The sequence below is a fragment of the Schistocerca cancellata genome, chromosome 1 (assembly GCF_023864275.1).
Source record: "Schistocerca cancellata isolate TAMUIC-IGC-003103 chromosome 1, iqSchCanc2.1, whole genome shotgun sequence".
Taxonomy (NCBI): domain Eukaryota; kingdom Metazoa; phylum Arthropoda; class Insecta; order Orthoptera; family Acrididae; genus Schistocerca; species Schistocerca cancellata.
Window position 1 is genome coordinate 379,227,073 of NC_064626.1, and position 23,271 is coordinate 379,250,343.

The 23,271-nt window shown below is 45.7% G+C and overlaps 1 protein-coding gene across 2 annotated transcripts in view; it reads left to right on the forward strand.

The window, feature by feature from the left end:
• LOC126175002 (CLIP domain-containing serine protease 14D-like) overlaps positions 1-23,271 on the forward strand; it is a 241,053-nt gene that overhangs the window by 163,055 nt on the left and 54,727 nt on the right. For both annotated transcript variants that reach the window (XM_049921490.1, XM_049921497.1), the window contains exon 4: positions 14,565-14,783. In XM_049921490.1, the coding sequence (XP_049777447.1) occupies positions 14,565-14,783 (219 nt within the window). The remainder of the gene's footprint in view (positions 1-14,564; positions 14,784-23,271) is intronic.

Here is a 23,271-nt window from a genome sequence, read left to right on the forward strand (position 1 = left end):
AGTAGGCAAAGTTAAGGAACTCTGCTACCTTGGTAACAAAATAGCTCGTGATGGACTAAGGAAGGAGGACATTAAAAGGAAACTAGAGAGGTAAAGAGGGCTTTCCGGACAATAGAAATCTGCTGGTATCAAACACAGGCATTAATTCGAAAAAGAAATTTCTGAGACTGTACGTTTGGAGCACAGCATTGCATGGTAGTGAATCAAGGGCAGTAGGAAAACCGAAACAGAAACGAACTGTCAAGTGTCGGACTTGAGCTGCAATACCTGGAATGCGTTTTGAGGGACAATGGGAACTTCTACAGTAGCATGTCATAAAACCTAACACTCGGCGAAGTGAAACGTCGGAAGAATTAATATCGGCTGTACGTATCTTCTCTACTTCCTCAGAGTGAACGACAGAATCGGTAGTATATTGTGCAAAACGCATCATAAACGTATTTACAAATCGACCAACACTGCCTAAACGAGTTTCATATTGGCAAAGAACAAAAAAGGACCATTCGCAATGCCGGGAATATACATACGTGTGCGAATGTCTATGTTGCAACGACTGGACGATCAATACCAGGATCGCCGAACGTAAATGAAATTGCAGGTTGGGACAGGTAAAGGAATCGACCGAGTCGTAGGGCGCGCTGCGTGAGACCGACCACAAAAAAAAAAAAAAAAACCGACATGGACCTTCTCGGTGTAAAGAAGAGCTACCACGCCAGCTTGTTCAGGGGGGACAGATAAATTCACGAACATGACAATAGTTTCAACAAGAAAGAACAGTGCCTCAAGGAAAATTACTGGCGTCACATGGCCTCTGGATAATTGTTCCTAGTCATTACATTCTACTGAACTGAATTTAGAAAGTAATATACTAAAAAAACGTGTTATAAATAATCGAGGCGTAGTTTGGCATCTATTAACTCACTCACGTTGTTGAAGCGTGTTTTCACGTCTACAGGGAAACATAGATTAGAGGGCACAGTACAGTGCAGCACATTAGGACCAAAGAAGCGTTTTGCAACATGGGGAAAACTGCATTTCAGAGTTCGCCGTTATCTGGAAATACCGTTTATGCCTGCAATAGGCGAAATAATAGCGTCTAGATAACGACAGTGGGCTTTAGTGCAGTGTGACATTAGACCCTGCCGCACAGCTACAAACTCGTTGCGCAAGCACTCTCGCAGTAATATGAGTGACGTATGGACATTCACTTTCGTGGTGCCAACTCAAATACGTATTCCACATCTTTCTAAACACGAAAAAGTCAATACTTTTTCGGTGAATTGCCACCACTCTAGTCATTACTCTTTTTGTTTAGACTTAGATATCTCCCACATAAAATTTTTCAGTGTCTAACGTTGCTTGTATACAAAACAGCAGGTCTTCTGTATGGGGCGAACAAAAAGTTTCAAGTTGAGGGCGTTGCTGCAGCGTGTAGGCAACGTACGACGATTCCGAAGCGTGTGTATAAGCACCGACATGCAGACAAGGGATTAGTGCGGCGTTCGTGTCTTTTCGACGTGCGTGCGGTGAATGTGGAAACATAAACTATGGCGTCGTTGTTATCAAATTCGTCCAAACAGGACCTACGTGCTCTTATTCTTTTCTTGTTTGCCGAAGGATAAACAACGGTAGACATCCATCGGAAAATGAACACTGTATGTCGGGGTAGCGTGTCTGTCGAATACCTCCGTTGTGGAATAGTGTGCAAAGTTCCGTGCCGGTCGTGCTTCGACACAAGTCGCTGGGCAGTCTGAGAGGCCAGCCTCGTCCATTACGGGCAACTGGGAGCCACTCGAGCACACGCCCTGTAGTTCTGATCTGTCACCATGCGATTATCACATCAGTCCTTTGAAAAACGCCTTGAAGGGTCGACGATTTCGGTTGGACGACGATGTGCAGTTACAGACTTATTCACATAGCAGGACACAGTGTTTTCCCAAGCGGGTGTCTTCAGTCTGTTGCGTCGAAGGGGATGTTTGATCAGCCCTTATACACTACTGTCCATTAAAATTGCTACACCGATAAGAAATGTAGATGATAAATGGGCATTCATTGGACGAATATATTATACTAGAAATGACATGTGATTACATTTTCACGCAATTTGGGTGCATAGATCCTGAGAAATCAGTACCCAGAACAACCACCTCTGCCCGTAATAACGGCCTTGTTACGCCTGGGCATTGAGTCAAGCAGAACTTGGATGGCGTGTGCAGGTACAGTTGCCCAGCATCTTCAACGCAATACCACAGTTCATCAAGAGTAGTGACTGGCGTATTGTGACGAGCCAGTTGCTCGGCCACCATTGACCAGACGTTTTCAGTTGGTGTGAATCTGGAGAATGAGCTGGCCAGTGCAGCAGTCGAACGTTTTCTGTATCCAGAAAGGCCCGTACAGGACCTGCAAAATGCGGTCGCGCATTATCCTGCTGAAATGTAGGGCTTCGGAGGGATCGAATGAAGAGTTGAGCCACGGGTCGTAACACATCTGAAATGCAACGTCCACTGTTCAAAGTGCCGTCAGTGGGAACAAGAGGTGACCGAGACGTGTAACCAATGGCACCCCATACCATCACGCCGGGTGATACGCCAGTATGGCGATGACGAATACACGCTTCTTTAATAACGGCCTTGTTACGCCTGGGCATTGAGTCAAGCAGAACTTGGATGGCGTGTGCAGGTACAGTTGCCCAGCATCTTCAACGCAATACCACAGTTCATCAAGAGTAGTGACTGGCGTATTGTGACGAGCCAGTTGCTCGGCCACCATTGACCAGACGTTTTCAGTTGGTGTGAATCTGGAGAATGAGCTGGCCAGTGCAGCAGTCGAACGTTTTCTGTATCCAGAAAGGCCCGTACAGGACCTGCAAAATGCGGTCGCGCATTATCCTGTTGAAATGTAGGGTTTCGGAGGGATCGAATGAAGAGTTGAACCACGGGTCGTAACACATCTGAAATGCAACGTCCACTGTTCAAAGTGCCGTCAGTGGGAACAAGAGGTGACCGAGACGTGTAACCAATGGCACCCCATACCATCACGCCGGGTGATACGCCAGTATGGCGATGACGAATACACGCTTCTTTAATGTGCGTTCACCGCGATTTAACCAAACACGGATGCGACAATCATGATGCTGTAAACAGAACCTGGATTCATCCGAAAAAATGACGTTTTGCCATTCGTGCACCCAGGTGCGTCGTTGAGTACACCATCGCAAGCGGTCCTATCTGTGATGCAGCGGCCGGCCGGTGTGGCCGTGCGGTTCTAGGCGCTTCAGTCTGGAACCGCGTGACCGCTACGGTCGCAGGTTCGAATCCTGCCTCGGGCATGGATGTGTGTGATGCCTTTAGGTTAGTTAGGTTTAATTAGTTCTAAGTTCTTGGCGACTGATGACCTCAGAAGTTAAGTCGCATAGTGCTCAGAGCCATTTGAACCATTTTTTTGTGATGCAGCGTCAAGGGTAACCGCAGCCATGGTCTCTGAGCTGATAGTCCATGCTGCTGCAAACGTCTTCGAACTGGTCGTGCAGATGGTTGTTGTCTTGCAAACGTCCCCATCTGTTGACTCAGGGATCGAGGCGTGTCTGCACGATCCGTTACAGCCATGCGGATAAGATGCCTGTCATCTCGACTGCTATTGATACGAGGCCGTTGGGATCCAGCACGGCGTTCCGTATTACCCTCCTGAAACCACCGATTCCATATTCTGCTAACAGTCATTGGATCTCGACCAACGCGAGCAGCAATGTCGCGATACGATAAACCGCAATCGCGATAGGCTACAATCCGACCTTTATCAAAGTCGAAAACGTGATGGTACGCATTTCTCCTCCTTACACGAGGCATCACAACAGCGTTTCACTAGCAACGCCGGTCAACTGCTGTTTGTGTATGAGAAATCGGTTGGAAACTTTCCTCATGTCAGCACGTTGTAGGTGTCGCCACCGGCGCCAACCTTGTGTGAATGCTCTGAAAAGCTAATCATTTGCATATCACAGCATCTTCTTCCTGTCGGTTAAATTTCGCGTCTGCAGCACGTCACATTCGTGGTGTAGCAATTTTAATGGCCAGTAGTGTACATACATATACAGTATGCTCAGAAACAGAGAAGCTTGTATGGATGTTTCAGGGTAAGTTGTTCTGATAAATAAATGTTAAGAAATAATTTCGATACGTTGCGCCCTTTGCGAGAAAATTAGCGTTGAATTTAGCCAATTAGGTTACTGCGCGCAAATTCAAGCGCCCGCCAGAGACGGTGTCGCCAAGCGTGTTCTTCATTTGATTTGCTAAAACCGAACAAGTGAGCGATACAAAAATTGGATGCGGGACGCTAGTAAGGATCAAAGGCAAGTCAAAGGCTGTGCAGCGTCATCTACGCTACGACAACAACTGAGCAACTGACACTAATTCTACCTGGCGACAAGCTTGAATCTCCTGTTTCGTCAACTAACTCACAAGGCAAAAATGTGGTAAAATGGGCCAGTGGATAGCCCGTCAAAAATTGTACACAGATCAAGCATGAAAACAGGATTATGCAACATCGAGCAAATGTTTAGAGCCACGGTGGGCGTCGCCGTTGTGTGGGCACCGTGAAGTGGGAGATCTGGGTTCAGATCTCCCTGCTTCCCAATTTTTTTTACACAAAATTATGAGTTTTCTGTCTGGTCATTGACGTGTCTGTTCTCCTTCTGTAGTCTTGGCCATTGTCTACTATAAGTTGGTTATAGAATATGAAACACGTGGCAAGAACAAATTACCGTCCCAAGTAAATGTGATGGATAGCGTGAGCAGGCGAGATGCCGCATAGAGCTCTCACAGAGATAAAAACTATAAATAAACGGGTATGAGCTACGTTACAACATAGAGTCAAAACTTCCAAAACGGAACGCAAGTCATAACACGTGGTAGTCGTGTAGGACAAATATGAGGTACGTACGTAAAATGTTCAAATGTGTGTGAAATCTTATGGGACTTAACTGCTAAGGTCATCAGTCCCTAAGCGTACAGACTACTTAACCTAAATTATCCTAAGGACAAACACACACACCCATACCCGAGGGAGGACTCGAACCTCCGACAGGATCAGCCGCACAGTCCATGACTGCAGCGCCTGTGACAGCTCGGCTAATGGCGCGCGGCGGAGGTACGTACGTCTAGAGGTTAATTCTTTTCACCTCGCTGTTGCAAAAGGACGTTAAAGCATGACACATACGCAGATATGAATACAGCGAACAGATACGTCAATGACCGGATGGACAGTTCATACTGTTTGCAAAAAAAAAAAAAAAAAAAAAAAAAAAAGGTATAGGGACGAGGGAGATTTGAACACGAATCTTCCTGTTCGCCCTTCAACACTGTGACCACAGAACCACGACCCCGCAGCTATACAACTTTGCTCGATGTTACACATCTTGAGCATGGACCGTACAATGTTTCAATTTTTCTCCTTTTTTACAGTTCATTAGACCTTCTTCCCGTTTTTATGTTTGATCTGTGTTCAATTTTTGACGGACTAGCCACTGGCCACTGGGTCATATTACCACCAAATAAGACAGGGATGCGTTGGGTGTTTCCCTGTCAGAAACGGTGCAACTTACAATTTTTTTTAACAATAAATATTCTCAGTACAACCAACCCTATAACATCCTTACAAGCTTTCCAGACTGTTACTGACCACCCGTATACGACTCATATCCACATACATATTTTAGAAAAGGCTCATAAGCCGTCACACATTGTCACCAAAAATTCATAGGGACAAAAAATGAGATCAAAAATAGTTCAAATGGCTCTGAGCACTGTGGGACTTAACATCTGAGGTCATCAGTCCCCTAGAACTTAGAACTACTTAAACGTAACTAACCTAAGAATGGATAGTTCCATGCCCGAGGCCAGATTCGAATCTGCGGCCGTAGCGGTCGCGCGGTTCCAGACTGTAGCTCCTAGAACCATTTAGTTTGCCGGCCACCTTGGCCGGCAAACGAAATGGTTAAAAGAAGAAGCACGTCAGTTGGAACTCAACACCGTGTTCTTCCAACCACTCCATCACACTTGTGCCTGTGTGACGTGGCACATTATCTTTTTGAAAACTGCCTCTGCCTTCGGGAGACACTTCATCAAGGGATGTACGTGGTCTGCAACGAGTGTACGATACTCCTTAGCCGTCATTGTGCCTTGCACGAGCTTTACTGGACCCGTGGATGGCCCCGTAAATGTCCGCCGGAGCATAATGGAGCTGCTGCTGCTTCAGGCATTTACAAAATGATCTGCAGCAATTGTCTCAGTTACTCTATTTGGCAAACTTGTAGAGCAATTAAGGTCGGATATAAAGAGCATCTGTTACAAAAGAAAGGTAGTAATGTACACAATTCCACGTTTGCCGAACATTTGTTTATTGCTGGTCATACTCCAAAGAAGTCAGAAGCTACTGTAATCTTTCACAAAGCAATAGAGGGGCGCAGATTACATTAATGGGAAGAGACCGAAATTTTAAAACATTGAGAGAAAAACAGTGGCTGCATACTAAATGATGAACTTCAGCTCACAAACTGACGTGCCACTGCAGATCCATCTCCTTCTTTTTACTATTTTTAGCGTCGTTTATTCTGCCTATAACATCGTGATTTCTAGGTGTATATACACTGCTTAGTGTGCCTTAGTTTATTCATTGTTTTCCTGGGCATTTTGTAACACCCGACGCATGTCACCAGCTCTGTACGTGGCATAATTACGCTGCATAGCATCCGATGCCACCTTTTTTATTAGGTTTTTAATTGTCACATACATTCAAATCTGTCAAGTGACAAACTATATGTCGTTAGATCCATTGTCAAATGTGTGGTTTTTAAAAAGTATTAAGGAAAAGCTCAAAAATAGAGAGTTACCACTTCTTAATCACGTATTTCAAATGTTGATTATGTGGATGACACGTGCGTGTACTACACTCCCACATTAGAGATAGATAATATGTGATTCTGTGTGGATATGCTTCACTAAAATTATTTGTAAACATTTCCTGTAACTTTGTTTATTATAATGATACCATATCTCTTCTACAAACAATGTCGTAATACTTGTTAATAAGTACAATACTTTCCGAAGAAGACAGTTTTAAAACTGTCTAAACCATGGTCAAGTTTAACAAAGGGGGAGGCAGAGAAAGCAGTATTTAGAGCAAAAAAATACTAAGTGGGACTTAAAATGCGAAAAAAATTAGTACTTGCATACGTAATTCAAACACCAAAAAAGTATGGAAGGTGATAAAACAGCTAAGAACAAATGACAGAAGCAGTATAAACTAACCACTGATAAGTCTAAGTAGATGAAAGACTTGACACGAAGAACTTTTTAAGGAAGATCGATCCGAATTTCAGGATGTATGCTCCCTTGCAGTCAACGATCATGAGATAGAAATACAGGCGATAACAATAGTGGAAGTACCTGATACAGCTAAGCAAATCAAAAATGCCAAAGCACCAGGAACTGACACTGTATATCTGAAGTTGCTGAAGGCCTGGACAATCGTGTTATCTGATAAACTCGAATAGCTATTCAACCTACACTCCTGGAAATGGAAAAAGAACACATTGACACCGGTGTGTCAGACCCACCATACTTGCTCCGGACACTGCGAGAGGGCTGTACAAGCAATGATCACACGCACGGCACAGCGGACACACCAGGAACCGCGGTGTTGGCCGTCGAATGGCGCTAGCTGCTCAGCACTTGTGCACCGCCGCCGTTAGTGTCAGCCAGTTTGCCGTGGCATACGGAGCTCCATCGCAGTCTTTAACACTGGTAGCATGCCGCGACAGCGTGGACGTGAACCGTATGTGCAGTTGACGGACTTTGAGCGAGGGCGTATAGTGGGCATGCAGGAGGCCGGGTGGACGTACCGCCGAATTGCTCAACACGTGGGGCGTGAGGTCTCCACAGTACATCGATGTTGTCGCCAGTGGTCGGCGGAAGGTGCACGTGCCCGTCGACCTGGGACCGGACCGCAGCGACGCACGGATGCACGCCAAGACCGTAGGATCCTACGCAGTGCCGTAGGGGACCGCACCGCCACTTCCCAGCAAATTAGGGACACTGTTGCTCCTGGGGTATCGGCGAGGACCATTCGCAACCGTCTCCATGAAGCTGGGCTACGGTCCCGCACACCGTTAGGCCGTCTTCCGCTCACGCCCCAACATCGTGCAGCCCGCCTCCAGTGGTGTCGCGACAGGCGTGAATGGAGGGACGAATGGAGACGTGTCGTCTTCAGCGATGAGAGTCGCTTCTGCCTTGGTGCCAATGATGGTCGTATGCGTGTTTGGCGCCGTGCAGGTGAGCGCCACAATCAGGACTGCATACGACCGAGGCACACAGGGCCAACACGCGGCATCATGGTGTGGGGAGCGATCTCCTACACTGGCCATACACCACTGGTGATCGTCAAGGGGACACTGAATAGTGCACGGTACATCCAAACCGTCATCGAACCCATCGTTCTACCATTCCTAGACCGGCAAGGGAACTTGCTGTTCCAACAGGACAATGCACGTCCGCATGTATCCCGTGCCACCCAACGTGCTCTAGAAGGTGTAAGTCAACTACCCTGGCCAGCAAGATCTCCGGATCTGTCCCCCATTGAGCATGTTTGGGACTGGATGAAGCGTCGTCTCACGCGGTCTGCATGTCCAGCACGAACGCTGGTCCAACTGAGGCGCCAGGTGGAAATGGCATGGCAAGCCGTTCCACAGGACTACATCCAGCATCTCTACGATCGTCTCCATGGGAGAATAGCAGCCTGCATTGCTGCGAAAGGTGGATATACACTGTACTAGTGCCGACATTGTGCATGCTCTGTTGCCTGTGTCTATGGGCCTGTGGTTCTGTCAGTGTGATCACGTGATGTATCTGACCCCAGGAATGTGTCAATAAAGTTTACCCTTCCTGGGACAATGAATTCACGGTGTTCTTATTTCAATTTCCAGGAGTGTATATCTCATAAGGAATGCCTTACGTGCTAGGGCTCAGAAGCCCAATAATGTTAATTGTATTCGACGCCCCACATATTGTCTATACTGGAACCACAATATTGGGTGCTAATGGCAACAGATAGAAGAGCTGGAGGTATCCAATGGTGAGCTCAGCATTAGGCTACGGAGCATAGTTGAATGGTTTAGTCGACGAATAACTCACAATATTGCTATAGTGCTACTGGTGTTATACAAAGCAGATCAGTGGCACGATACAGAAAACAAACATTGCATTATATCGACAACAGTTGCTGAAGTCGACATTTCGTCAGAAAGGAACCCAAGGAATTTCGCAGAATGAGAAAGAAGCGGCAGATGAAATATTAGCGTTTCTGCAAGACGATTCAGTGGAATGAGTGTGTCGTATAAGTTCACTGGGTGGACAGTATACATGAGGAGTACAATGATGGCGATAGGTGGATAACAAGTGGAAGTGATATTGAAACAGGTGTCGACCCATGCAGTTCATCATCATTGTCAGACAGGAAGGAACAAATCCTGTCTCCATGAAGCATAGTAAGGGACAACGGTTGCCAAGAAGAGCATAGTAAACATAAACTATTATGAACAGATTTTGAATATGTCCACAGCAATAGGACTGTGTATTGCATAAGAAAAAGTATGGATATTCAAGGGAGGACAAGGCACACTTGTTAAAAAAAAAAAGACTGGTGTTGGCGCGTTTCAGGAATGCCCAATACAATTTACAGGATGTGCAAAGTAGTGACCTACTACGTTACGCACGTCAAATCACACGCGACATAGATTACAGCAATTTTGAGAAAAGCAGTGGATGCTCGCATAATTTCAAAAAGTGCAACAGAATTGGAAGACGTAAGAAAACGAAATTTCTGACACAGGGTCAACTTGACGATGCACTGCAAACTATGGAATCGGCCCGAAAACTTGTAGATGAGATAAACAAATTGATCCCATCGATGAGTAAGGAATTTGTGGTCATCCCCTGAACTATCAGGACTTGAAGAGGAAATACATATGACAGCAACCTTGGAAATCAGAGGTACCAAGAGAGTTGTACGAGGGTGGTTTGAGAAATTCTCAGAAAGGAATAGAAAAAAAGTACTTACATCACTGAACTTTTTTTTATTTTTCAATGTAGTCTCCTTGTAGATTAATACACTTGGTCCAACGATGTTCCAGTGCCTTGATCCCATCTCGAAAATGAGTTTCCTCGAGACCTGCAAAATAGTTGTCAACTCCGTCTATCAATTCTTCGTTTGAAGTGAACCTTCACCACCAAGAAAAATTTTCAGTTTTTGGAGGAGATGGAAGTCTGACAGAGCAATATCAGGTGAATAAGGCGGGTGTGGCAATAATTCGTGTAATTTTGCCATGGCGACGGCACATGGTTTTGGTCCCATCTTGCAGCTAATTTTTTCATTTCTAATTCTTCAATTAAAATGTGATAGACCCTTTCAGATGACACCTGGCAAGTGTGAGCAATTTCATGCACTTGCAACTGTCGGTCCTCCATGACCATTTTATGCACTTTTGCAATGATTTCTGGAGTACTGACACGTCTTGGCCGACCACTGCGCGGATCATCATCTAAGCTCTCCCGACCAAGTTTAAATTCATTTTTCCACTTTGCAACAGTTGAATATGTAGGAGCAGAGTCCCCCAGTGTATTCTGGAAATCGCCATAAATGTCCTTTGCTTTCATACCTTTCATTACGAAGTACTTAATCACTGCTCGAATCTCGATTTTTGCCATCTTCACAAATCACTACGCGGGAACAACAACAGAGCCACGTCATCGCTCTCTTCCACGAGTGGCACGTGTTTACAGGAACAGTCCAATGAATACCACGTGAACAACTCTTTGTGCTAGCGCTGACCTCTCATGGTGATTCCGAGAACTTTTCAAACCACTCTTGAAAGCGCTGACTTCTTGTGGTGATTCCGAGAACTTTCCAAACCACTCTCGTATCAATGCCATAATGCATTCGTATACAATTATGCCGATTGTTAATCTGGATGGTAAACTGGCTGGAAAGTTGTTTACTGTGCTGCGAGACGTTGGAGGTGTTCTGGCTACTATGACTCTTTCTCGTATGGGTGATTTTGCAGCGGCAGGACGGAATATTTGCGTCACTGCAATCAACAGTGGGTAAACGCACGTAAGAAAATTACAACTGTGGTGTGAGCACTGATTTTGGCCAATAACGGGTAAAAATAACTTGTTTTAGCTTAATTCCTGGTCTGTGTATAAAAAAATCATATTCCTTTAAGGCAAATTATCGCTCCTGGAAAGTGTGTGACATTTCAATTCATACTACATGGTGTGAGCGTGGGGTTGAGCTGCTATTCTGTTATTCTGCGCAACGCATTAATCTGAGATGTACCCTTTACCCTGTGGCTCCTGCAAGATGCAATTTCCACCCCCACACTACTACAGAAATCAGACAGACGTTCCTAACGTTCTAATGAGAAATGCGTGAAAAACTTTCAGCAATAAATATCTTCTGGAGTCGTCCGCTGTAAGGGAATGACACAAAAATTCACAAAATTTCTTACGTAACTAGTGGGATAGTTGGGTACTGGAGTAGTGCTAGTTAGTGTAAGAAAAACATGAAACTAACGAAAATTATTATTTATTTTGCAAAACTTCTGAGAAATCACAACGGCACTTTTAGTTATGAATTGAACAAGTTATATCCTGGTTCTTTTCGGAATGTGAAGTTACCTCTCAAGGATAGGATTCGCTAATGAAATTTCTATACAAAGTTTAAGATTGTTATTGACTTGGCAGAATGGCTGAGAGGCGCGCCTACTCAACTTGAATAATTGTCCTTTAGAATGTTGCTAGGTACGGTCGAGGCTGTCGCATGTGGAATGCAGTGAAGTGTACTGTTGTGGAGGAAAATGGGGCTCGCAATTGCTGTAGCGCACAATACCGTAAGCTGCGATGACTGCTGTCTGCACCGCTCGCTGCTGACAAATAAGATAACTCTCGTTCTATCTGGATTGACCTTCGCCAATCAAACTCTCCCTACGCCTTGATGAAGTTAAGGATTCCTATTCGCCCCTAGTCTAACTATTGGCGTGGTACACCAGTCAGATAACCAGTCCACCTCGATGCCACTCAAAAATTCGCTCGCAGGCGTTTAACTGTAACTCTCTCCATTCAGACCGCACAGTAAGTGTGTCGGCCAACACAGTGAACAACGCTTAATCGCAACGACTCAATATAGAGTCGCACTTCGATTCGCCCTCGACAGAGGTGCTCTCCCAGTGAAGTACTGAGGAGAGACTTGTTCCTCGCTCCAAGAGCGACAACGGAACAGTGCCTCTCCACGCCAAACGTGAAGGGGTATATCTTTCGGTCTCTTCCTTTAGTCCTTCAGCTCAAGGCGTGAGAAATATCGTCTGCCAATCAGCACTGCTCTCCTAAAACGGGAGAATGACGTTTCATTTAAGGCGACCAATCCAGAAATCTGTAGTACGGCCTTTGGCGTTTGCTGTCTCCCTGTGAAAATCTCTGAAACTGCGTGCTATATGTAAAGAATGTGTAGTTTGGACGCTCCCACACAATGTAGCGGAATTTGCTTTTAAGCCGAACACGGGGTCGTTCCCCCTTTCACTCGGGCACACGCTGTCTGCTCCACGGGCGGCTGAGGTTGACTCGTGCTCTGAAGGGACTGGCCTCCCAGTGTGTGGTGTGCCTCTCTCGAACTAAAAGCTCCCGTGACCGTCGCGTCTGGAATGTATTTGTGTACGCCAGCCTCGAGTATTTCAACCCCGGTGTGCACTCGTTATTTGCATATCGTTTACATGAATTCATACAACATTGACTTTATCTTATAGAGTTCGGGTTCGAATGAAGCATCTTGATGTGCGGAATATGATTGTGAGGGCGGAATATGTAAGCAATGAAGGTGAGGAGACCTCGACGTCTTACAATGTAACCACTGGACAAATTCAGCCTCTGGATGTTTGTTTTTTCCGTGCCTGTAAGACAATTATCACATTATCGGCAGCTACACCTTAAAGGATAGGCAGTGTCACGATAAGCTCAACGACAGACTGTTTCATTTCGGTTGTATGCCATCACATTTAATCAGTTCTCATCGCCCTCTTACACCAGTATGATTATACAGGGTGTTACAAAAATGCACGGCCAAACTTTCAGGAAACATTCCTCACACACAAATAAAGAAAAAATGTTATGTGGACATGTGTCTGGAAATGCTTAATTTCCATGTTAGAGCTCATTTTAGTTTGTTCTTCCACCTGTGCTCAATGGAGCACGTTATCATGATTTCATGCGGGATACTCTACCTGTGCTGCTAGAACATGTGCCTTTACAAGTACGACACGACATGTGGTTCATGCACGATGGAGCTCCTGCACATTTCAGTCGAAGCGTTTGTACGCTTCGCAACAACAGATTCGGTGACCGATGGATTGGTAGAGGCGGACCAATTCCATGGCCTCCACGCTCTCCTGACCTCAATCCTCTTCACTTTCATTTATGGGGGCATTTGAAAGCTCTTGTCTACGCAACCGCGGTACCAAATGTGAAGACTCTTCGTGCTCGTATTGTGGACGGCTGTGATTCAATACGCCATTCTCCAGGGCTGCATCAGGGCATCAGGGATTCCATGCGACGGAGGGTGGATGCATGTATCCTCGCTAACGGAGGACATTTTGAACATTTCCTGTAACAAAGTGTTTGAAGTCACGCTGGTACGTTCTGTTGCTGTGTGTTTCCATTCCATGATTAATTTGATTTGAAGAGAAGTAATAAAATGAGCTCTAACATGGAAAGTAAGCGTTTCCGGACACATGTCCACATAACGTATTTTCTTTCTTTGTGTGTGAGGTATGTTTCCTGAAAGTTTGGCCGTACCTTTTTGTAACACCCTGTATATGCATTCCTTAAGGGTAGTTACCTAGCTGAACAATCTGTGCGGTCTGTAAATCCCATGGAGTTCTCCGAAGACACATGTCCACATAACATCTTTTCCTTATTTGTGTGTGAGGAATGTTTTCTGAAAGTTTGGCCGTACCTTTTTGTAACACCCTGTATATTATGACTTTTGTACACTATTAAGGTAAATACATTGTTTGTTCTCTATCAAACCCTTCCATTTGCTAACTATGCCTATCAGTTGTTAGTGCCTTCAGTAGTTAGAATCTTTTATTTAGCTGCCAGTAGTGGCGCTCGCTGTATTGCTGTAGTTCGAGTAACGAAGATTTTTGTGAGGTAAGTGATTTGTGAAAGGTATAGGTTAATGTTAGTCAGGGCCATTCTTTTGTAGGGATTATTGAAAGTCAGATTGCGTTACGCTAAAAATATTGTGTGTCATTTTAGAGTTGATCAGAATAGGTAAAGAGCGAAATGTCTGAGTACGTTGAGTTTTGCTCAGCTGTTTGAAAATCAAATAGCGTAAGAGTTTTATCAGCACAGTAATTCATAAATTTTTCTAAGGGGACGTTTCATAATAATAGTAGTGATTCTTTTTCGTAGACTGTGCATGTTGCCTCCCGTGTAAGCGCGGACCGGCGTGTTGTGTTGCAGTGGTGGCGAAGGAGGCGCGGGCGGCGCCGGCGAGCGAGCGCCCGCCGGACCCCGAGCAGCACCCGTCGTGGCGCCTGCTGGAGCACGCCCGCTGCGGCCTCAGCGCCGCCGACCGCATCATCGGCGGCAAGAACGCCGCGCTCGGCGCCTACCCGTGGATCGCTCGCATCGGATACATCAGTACGCCCTCCCCGCTCGCCAGCAAATACCAGTTACCGGGTCAGTCAACAGCATGCCCCTTTGCCTAGCGCGGGCCCTCTTTCGCCTCTGTGCCGCGTCCAGCCGACACCACCTAGACTACAGGCCTGCGCGCACACTTGTGACGTCACATACTGATGGCCGGGTCTGTATCGGAACGCTCCTGTTAAGCTATACCAACTTTACGAGTTTTAGAGCGGAGACCGCTTAGGGATTCTCGTGCTTTCCTCTTCTTGATGGGATACCAGTTCGATTTTACACAGAGTACGCGAAGGAACTTGCCCCTCCTTCTTGCAGCGGTGTACCGTTGGTCTCTAGAAGAGCGTAGCGTTCCAAAGGATTGGAAAAGGGCACAGGTCATCCCCGTTTGCAAGAATGGACGTCGAACTGATGTGCAGAACTATAGACCTATATCTCTAACGTCGATCAGTTGTAGAATTTTGGAACACGTATTATGTTCGAGTATAATGACTTTTCTGGAGACTATAGATCTACTTTGTAGGAATCAGCACGGGTTTCGAAAAAGACGATCGTGTGAAACCCAGCTCGCGCTATTCGTCCACGAGACTCAGAGGGTCATAGACAAGGGTTCCCAGGTAGATGCCGTGTTTCTTGACTTCCGCAAGGCGTTCGATACAGTTCCCCACAGTCGTTTAATGAACAAAGTAAGAGCACATGGACTATCAGACCAATTGTGTGATTTGATTGAAGAGTTCCTAGATAACAGAACGCAGCATCTCATTCTCAATGGAGAGAAGTCTTCCGAGGTGAGAGTGATTTCAGGTGTACCATAGGGGAGCGTCGTAGGACCGTTGCTATTCACAATATACATAAATGACCTTGTGGATGACATCGGAAGTTCACTGAGGCTTTTTGCGGATGATACTGTGGTATATCGAGAGGTTGTAACAATGGAAAATGTGCTGAAATGCAGGAGGATCTGCAGCGAATTGACGCATGGTGCAGGGAATGGCAATTGAATCTCAATGTAGACAAGTGTAATGTGCTGCGAATACATAGAAAGAAATATCCCTTATCATTTATCTACAATATAGCAGGTCAGCAACTGGAAGCTGTTAATTCGATAAATTATCTGGGAGTACGCATTAGGAGTGATTTAAAATGGATTGATCATATAAAGTTGATCGTCGGTAAAGCAGATGCCAGACTGAAATTCATTGGAAAAGTCCTAAGGAAATGCAATCCGAAAACAAAGGAAGTAGGTTACAGTACGCTTGTTCGCCCACTGCTTGAATACTGCTCGGCCGTGTGGGATCCGTGCCAGATAGGGTTGACAGAAGAGATAGAGAAGATCCAACGGAGAGCAGCGCGCTTCGTAGTAATCACGAAAGCGTTACGGAGATGGTAGATAAACTCCAGTGGAAGACTCTGCAGGAGAGACGCTCAGTAGCTCGGTACGGGCTTTTGTTGAAGTTTCGAGAACATACCGGTACCTTCACCGAAGAGTCATGCAGAATATTGCTCCCTCCTGCGTACATCTGGCGAAGAGACCAAGAGGATAAAATCAGTGAGGTTAGAGCCCACACAGAGGCATACCGACAATCCTTCTTTCCACGAACAATACGAGACTGGAATAGAAGGTAGAACCGATAGAGGTACTCAAGATACCCTCCGCCACGCACCGTCATGTGGCTTGCGGAGTAAGGATGTAGATTTAGATGTAGATGTACATGGCCTCGTAATGAAAGTATGGAAATTTATATCACTGCGTAGAGTAACTCAACAAAACTGCCCTATGATATTTGAAGACATAAAATTATTTTGACTATTTGCCTTAAATACGCGTTTCTAGGCTCGAATACAAACTGTAATTTTAAATTCTGTCTTTTACCTCAGGAGCTATGTTTTCTTGCAGCAAAAAATCGGCAATATGCAATAACAAGCAGACGTTTTTGGTTTTAAATAAAGCAGCTGGAGCTCCAACAGAATTTAAGAACTTATTTCCCTCGTTATTTTGGTAAATTTTCCTCTACACTTCAAAATTTGCTGACCTCACACGAAACTCAAATCATTCGACGAAATTGAGCACCTCCTGACGCAATGTTTAATACCGGGTGATCAAAAAGTCAGTATAAATTTGAAAACTGAATAAATCACGGGATAATGTAGATAGAGAGATACATATTGGCACACATGTTTGGAATGACATGGGGTTTTACTAGAAACAAAAAAATACAAACGTTCAAAAAATGTTCGACAGATGGCGCTGCATCTGATTAGAATTGCAATAATTAGCATAACAAAGTAAGACAAAGCAAAGATGATGTTCTTTACAGGAAATGCTCAATATGTCCACCATCATTCCTCAACAATAGCTGTAGTCGAGGAATAATGTTGTGAACAGCACTGTAAAGCAAATCCGGAGTTATGGTGAGGCATTGGAGTCGGATGTTGTCTTTCAGCATCCCTAGAGATGTCGGTCGATCGCGATACACTTGTGACGTCAGGTAACCCCAAAGCCAATAATCGCACGGACTGAGGTCTGGGGACCTGGGAGGCCAAGCATGACGAAAGTGGCGGCTGAGCACACGATCATCACCAAACAACACGCGCAAGAGATCTTTCACGCGTCTAGCAATACTGGGTGTTTTTTTTTTTTTTTGTTCTAATGAAACCCCATGTCATTCCAAGCATGTGTGTCAATTTTTACCTCTCTATCTACATTATTCCGTGCTTTATTAAGTTTTCAAATTTATACTGACTTTTTGATCACCCAGTAAATCAAAAAACCCGAAAAAATATTTCATTTCCCTGTTTCTCCAGAACTTTAGAACCTTAAACATGAAAACATTGTTTCTCCTATGTCCTTGACTGAAATTCGTGTCACAGAGTGCTGTTAATTTAATCACAGTGCACTTACATCGAAATTCTGCTTTCTATACTGCTTAATATGTCGAACACTGAATTCATTAAAGCAATTTTCTAAGATAGTTTACTCAAACTGAAATTATTTCCGAATAGGTGTATATGTAAAACTGAACAAAATCATTCTGTAGCTCTTCCAAAGAAAAGTACTGGAAACTCAATAATCCGGTAGGATTGATAAGGAATACTAAATATTTTCGAGCCACACTAATTAACACAACTATTCTGTGTGACATTAGTTGCTTCGTGTTAACCTCGCAGCAATGGTCCAGAATTAAGAAACAAATTATACTGGTACATGATACATAACATACATTTAAAAACAATTGGCAAATGCAGTGCAATGGAAACAAATAACACACTATAAATTTTTTGTCATTTACTTACCATTGAATGATGCGTAGACACAAATTCCTGTCTCGGAATAGCTGCAATCCAGCTATTTCTCAACTTCACACATTTGGGAAATCGAAACATGTGCACTTTCGTTCCTTTTTGGAATTTATAATTTCCCTGGCAAAAGGGAACGCAACACTTGTATCCCATACTTCGAAGAACTGTAAGCGAATACTCTGTGGGTTTTTATGGCTATAGTGATGGTCCACGCACCAAAAATACCAACTTCTTACGTTAAGGCACTTTTATTACGGTTCGTTTATTCCAGAAACACAAGAAAAACAATGCACAATTTCACTACATGTGTACACTCTCCAGACGCAGACAGGACTCCCTCAAAGAACCTCGAGTCCCCAAAGACCTTTTACTCTGCGCTTCGCTGGTGAAGTTACTGGCAGTCGACTGTCGCCACAGAGCCCCCTCCCCCTCCCCCAGGAGTGCGGAGCACTGGTTGACGGACGTGGGTGTCTTCCTGTGTAGTGGCGTTGTGGGATGCTCGCTGGTTGATAGCAGCGTGCGCTAAGTGTCCATACTGTCTGTGCAGGGTGGACTAGCGCTCGTGTAGTCCGCCATCCAGAGGGGGGGTCGGACTGGTCGACTAGCGCGCGTGAACTGGACGGGCACAGGAGATGTTGTTGCAGTACCGGCGGAGAGGGGGATGCGAATCTTGAGCATCCCGTCAGTGCTGAATGTTGCGGTTATGGCAGCCGTATCCACCCCATTTGGGATAGGGACTGTGCGCAGGATGGTGATGTGTGACGTGGGTGTGGACCCACGTGAAGTGTCCCCTATGCGGAGGATGAAGATGGATCCCTCATGGAGCTGCAAGGAAAGCTCGTCGCGTTGGCACTCAGAGGCGTTGATTGCGATGCAAATTTCGTCGGCAGTGGATGTAGGGTGCACTAGGGGGGTTGGGGGCGAAAAGTAACGTAGTTCAGGAGAAACCTTGGAACACTCTGTGGAGGTATTGGGTATCAACACTTGGGACGGTGTAATGTCACACGCAACATGAGGTTGATCCTGAGGTTGTGGATTGTCACACGCATTGCCTGTTTGGAACGAGGGTAGCATATCATCGTACGCAACCGCTGAGTTGCCCTCGGGTGTAGGCTCGGTGCACATACGATCGTGGTGGGACGCAGGAGGGTGAGTGGTCTGTGTGGGGTCGGGGTCGTCACCATCTGATGAAAGAACACTAGACTCGGGGGGAGGTGTTACAGATTCTTCGATCGTCCAGGCTGGTTTCACGCGTTGGAGGGAAACTGTCTGCTGGCGACCACTGACAAGAATGTCCATAGTATTGTCCCTGCGAGACACTACTCGATGTGGGCCAGAGTAGGGTGGTTGTAATGCCGGTTTGACCGTGTCATCCCGTAACATAACGAACTCACAAGAGTCCAGTGCCACATGCCTGAACACGCGAGGGCGGGTATGTGGCCATGGAGGAGGCGTGCGGATCGCGGCTATGTGTGTCCGGACCCATTCAACTAGCATGGGGAGGTCGGACAGGTCGGCGATTGCTTCGTCGTTGACGAACTCTGCAGGGAGGACTAGGGTCTCGCCATACAGTAACTCTGCGAGTGAAGCCTGGAGGTCTGTCTTGTAAGCCGTGCGTATTCCTAGCATAACCCAGGGAAGGGCATCGCACCACTCACCACCGTGGCACATGAGTGCCGCTTTCAGCGTTCTGTGCCACCGCTCGACCAGTCCATTGCTCTGTGGGTGGTAAGCCGTAGTGCGGAATCTATCCACCCCACAGAGGACGCAGAGTTTGTTAAACAGCAGGGATTCAAACTGTCTTCCCTGGTCGGTGGTGATGGATGTAGGACAGCCAAGTCGAGCTATCCAGGAGGATACAAATGCGCGTGCTACGAAATCTGCTGTGATGTCCTGCAGGGGGATTGCCTCCACCCAACGTGTAATGCGATCAATGCCGGACAGGATGTACCTGAAACCATCCGACATGGGTAATGGTCCCACGAGATCCACATGTACATGACGGAAGCGGCCTTTCGGGATGTCGAATTTACCTAGACTGGGTTGTGTGTGCCTGCCAACTTTGCTGCGCTGGCACTGTAAACAAGCACGGGCCCAAGTATGACAATCCCTCTTCACACCTGGCCACACAAAGCGTTCTGTAACCAGGCGCGTAGTAGCCTTAGCACCAGGGTGTGCCAGGTTATGTAAACTACTGAACACTTGGCGACGTAGTGCAGGGGGAACAATAGGCCGAGAGGTGCCCATGGAAGTATCACACCACAGTGGCTTCGCCGAGCCCGGTAGGTTGCACGAAACGATCTGAAGGGAAGTATCTGGGTCCTGTCGGAGGTTGTGCAATTCGGTGTCACTGTCCTGTAAGTGGGCCAATTCATCGAAATTAATGGGGGATGAAATTGCAGTGATACGTGATAGGTAGTCAGCCACCACATTTTCTGGCCCTCGAATGTAACGGATGTCTGTTGTGTATTGGCAAATTAAGTCCATTTGCCGGAACCTACGTGGGGGAAGGTCAGTAGCGGGGTTACGGATAGCCTCCGCGAGGGGGCAGTGGTCCGTGAAGATTGTTATATTCCTTCCTTCAATGTCTGTGCAGAAATATTTTACAGCTTCATAAACTGCGAGCAATTCTCTGTCGAATGCTGACCATTTACGTTGAGCTGTAGATAATTTTTTGGAAAAAAAACGGAGCGGTTGAGTCTTGTCATTGACATGCTGTTGTAGGACTGCACCGATTGCGAAATCACTTGCATCCGCTGTAATCGAGATGCAGGCATCTGGCAAAGGATGGGCGAGAGTGACACCATGTGCTAACGCTGATTTAAGGTCTTCAAAAGCTCTCACCATGCTGTCAGACCACGGTACTCGGCGACTGCCTGAGGTTTGTTTTCCGGCCAATGCATCAGTCAAAGGGGCTTGAATTGCTGCCGCCATCGGCAGGTTACGACGGTAGAAATTGACAGTTCCTAAAAACCGGCGTAATTCGCGAAATGACACTGGGAGAGGTAGCTTACGAATGCAGTCAACCCGCTCCTGCGGAGGGCATATACCATCCGTGGAGACTGTGTACCCCAGAAAAGTGACAGCGGTGCAGCGGAGTTGTGACTTGTCATTATTGATCTCGACTCCGTTACGTGTCAATAAGTCCTGTGCTGGAGGGGCATTCTGTTGAGCGTAGAATGCCGCAGAAGGTGTCTGCGACGATGTGTACAGCGCCCGGTGTGGTATGCCGGCCGAGGTTAGAGTCGTCCAGCCAGGCGAGGCAAACACGGGAGATACGAACATTCCCGGTGTATTAGTGGCACACGGGGTGAAGCGTTGCGCTTCACAGTCGAATGTCCATTCTGTGGTCGCGGCGTCGTGCACTGCCGTAAAAACTGGAGGCTGTGACATTGTCTATTGGCGCGAAACCGGTGATACACAGCGAGCGACTGCAACATATTTTCGCGACTCGGGGTCACCAATGTGGGTTTTTATGGCTATAGTGACGGTCCACGCACCAAAAATACCAACTTATTACGTTAAGGCACTTTTATTACGGTTCGTTTATTCCAGAAACACAAGAAAAACAATGCACAATTTCACTACATGTGTACACTCTCCAGACGCAGACAGGACTCCCTCAAAGAACCTCGAGTCCCCAAAGACCTTTTACTCTGCGCTTCGCCGGTGAAGTTACTGGCAGTCGACTGTCGCCACAACTCTATGAAATATATATGACTTTCACGTGGCACACACTTTCAACACAACATACACGCCAACAGGACTGTCGACTACAGATAAGATGGCCGGCAGTTTGTGACGTCACGTGCCAATATGGCCGCCTTGCGTAAGCCTTGTATCTAGAAGGCTTTGGTCCAGCATGCGCTGTCCACGTCTCCCACAGTGTATCCACTGCGTCTCGTCCGCATCCTGCACAGCACGCAAACAGTAATCTCTGTAACGACTGGCGATCGCACCATTGATTGCTTCTAACGCAAGTGTCTGTGTAGCGAAAGTGTCAACGGGCTGTAACTGTAGTTTTAAACCTCTCGCACATGGAGCTACTCAAAATGAACTAGTTTGTGACGCGGGTTGACAACGAGTCCATTGAGAGTCACTGTGTCTGCAATTCCGTGATATGTCGCAGAGGACGCTAAAACCTGTAGGTAACTAGAATGAGGTTATTACTCTGCAGCGGAGTGTGCTCTGATATGAAACTTCCTGGCAGATTAAAACTCTGTGCCGGACGGAGACTCGAAACTGGGACCTCTGCCTTTCGCAGGCAAGTGCTCTGCCAACTCAGCTGCCTAAGCGCGGCTCATCTTCAAAGCGTTATTTCCACCAGTACAACGTTTCCTACCTTCCAAACTTCACAGAAGTTCTCCTGCAGGTTTTAAAAAACATTGCATTCGAAAACTCACGTGTTTTGGAACACCATCTGGTATACATTAATAATATGGTAAACGTTATAAGAATGTAAATGCTGCTTTGTTCAAAGTCATTAATCTCTGAAAGTTCTTGATCCATTGCTTTGAAATTTTCACACAATGTTGAATTCTAATACGGACGCCTTTTTAGGTACCTAATTATAAGAAACATGAATACTGGGAAGTTTAAATAAGAAAGGAAAAAGACAGCAAAAATCATCAGATCAGTGAAAAGAAAATATGACAAAGACAAATTAAAAGAAATGGATTAAGACTTTAAAAGGAACAACACTAGAGACTTCTATAAGAATTTCGAAAAAGTTTTAATAGGATTCCAGTCACCAAGCTTACATTTTAAAGATAAAAATGGAAAAATGGTTTTTAGCAACTAAGAGGACTAACAGATTTTAGCTGAATTCTTTGAAAATCCAAAAATTCTGAAGAGCTTAGTGACAGATTTCAATTTCAAAAACCACATCACGAAAATTCACTATCGGAATCACCTACAGCAGAAGAAATAGAAAAGATTATCAAAGCATTGAAGAATAACAAAGCACCAGGAGAGGATGGGATTGTAGCAGAAATGCGGAAACTAGGGGGCTTATCCGCATGGCAGAAAATTCACAAAGTAATTAAAGACATTTGGACAAGAGGAAACATACCCAGTGACTGGAAACAAGCATTGATCCATCCTCTCCATAAGAAAGGAGATAAAACAGACACCAACAACTACAGGGGCATATCCTTGTTACCAGTGACATACAAAATACTTCCTAAAGCACTTTTAAATAGAATAGAGGAACAATCAGGATCTAATATAG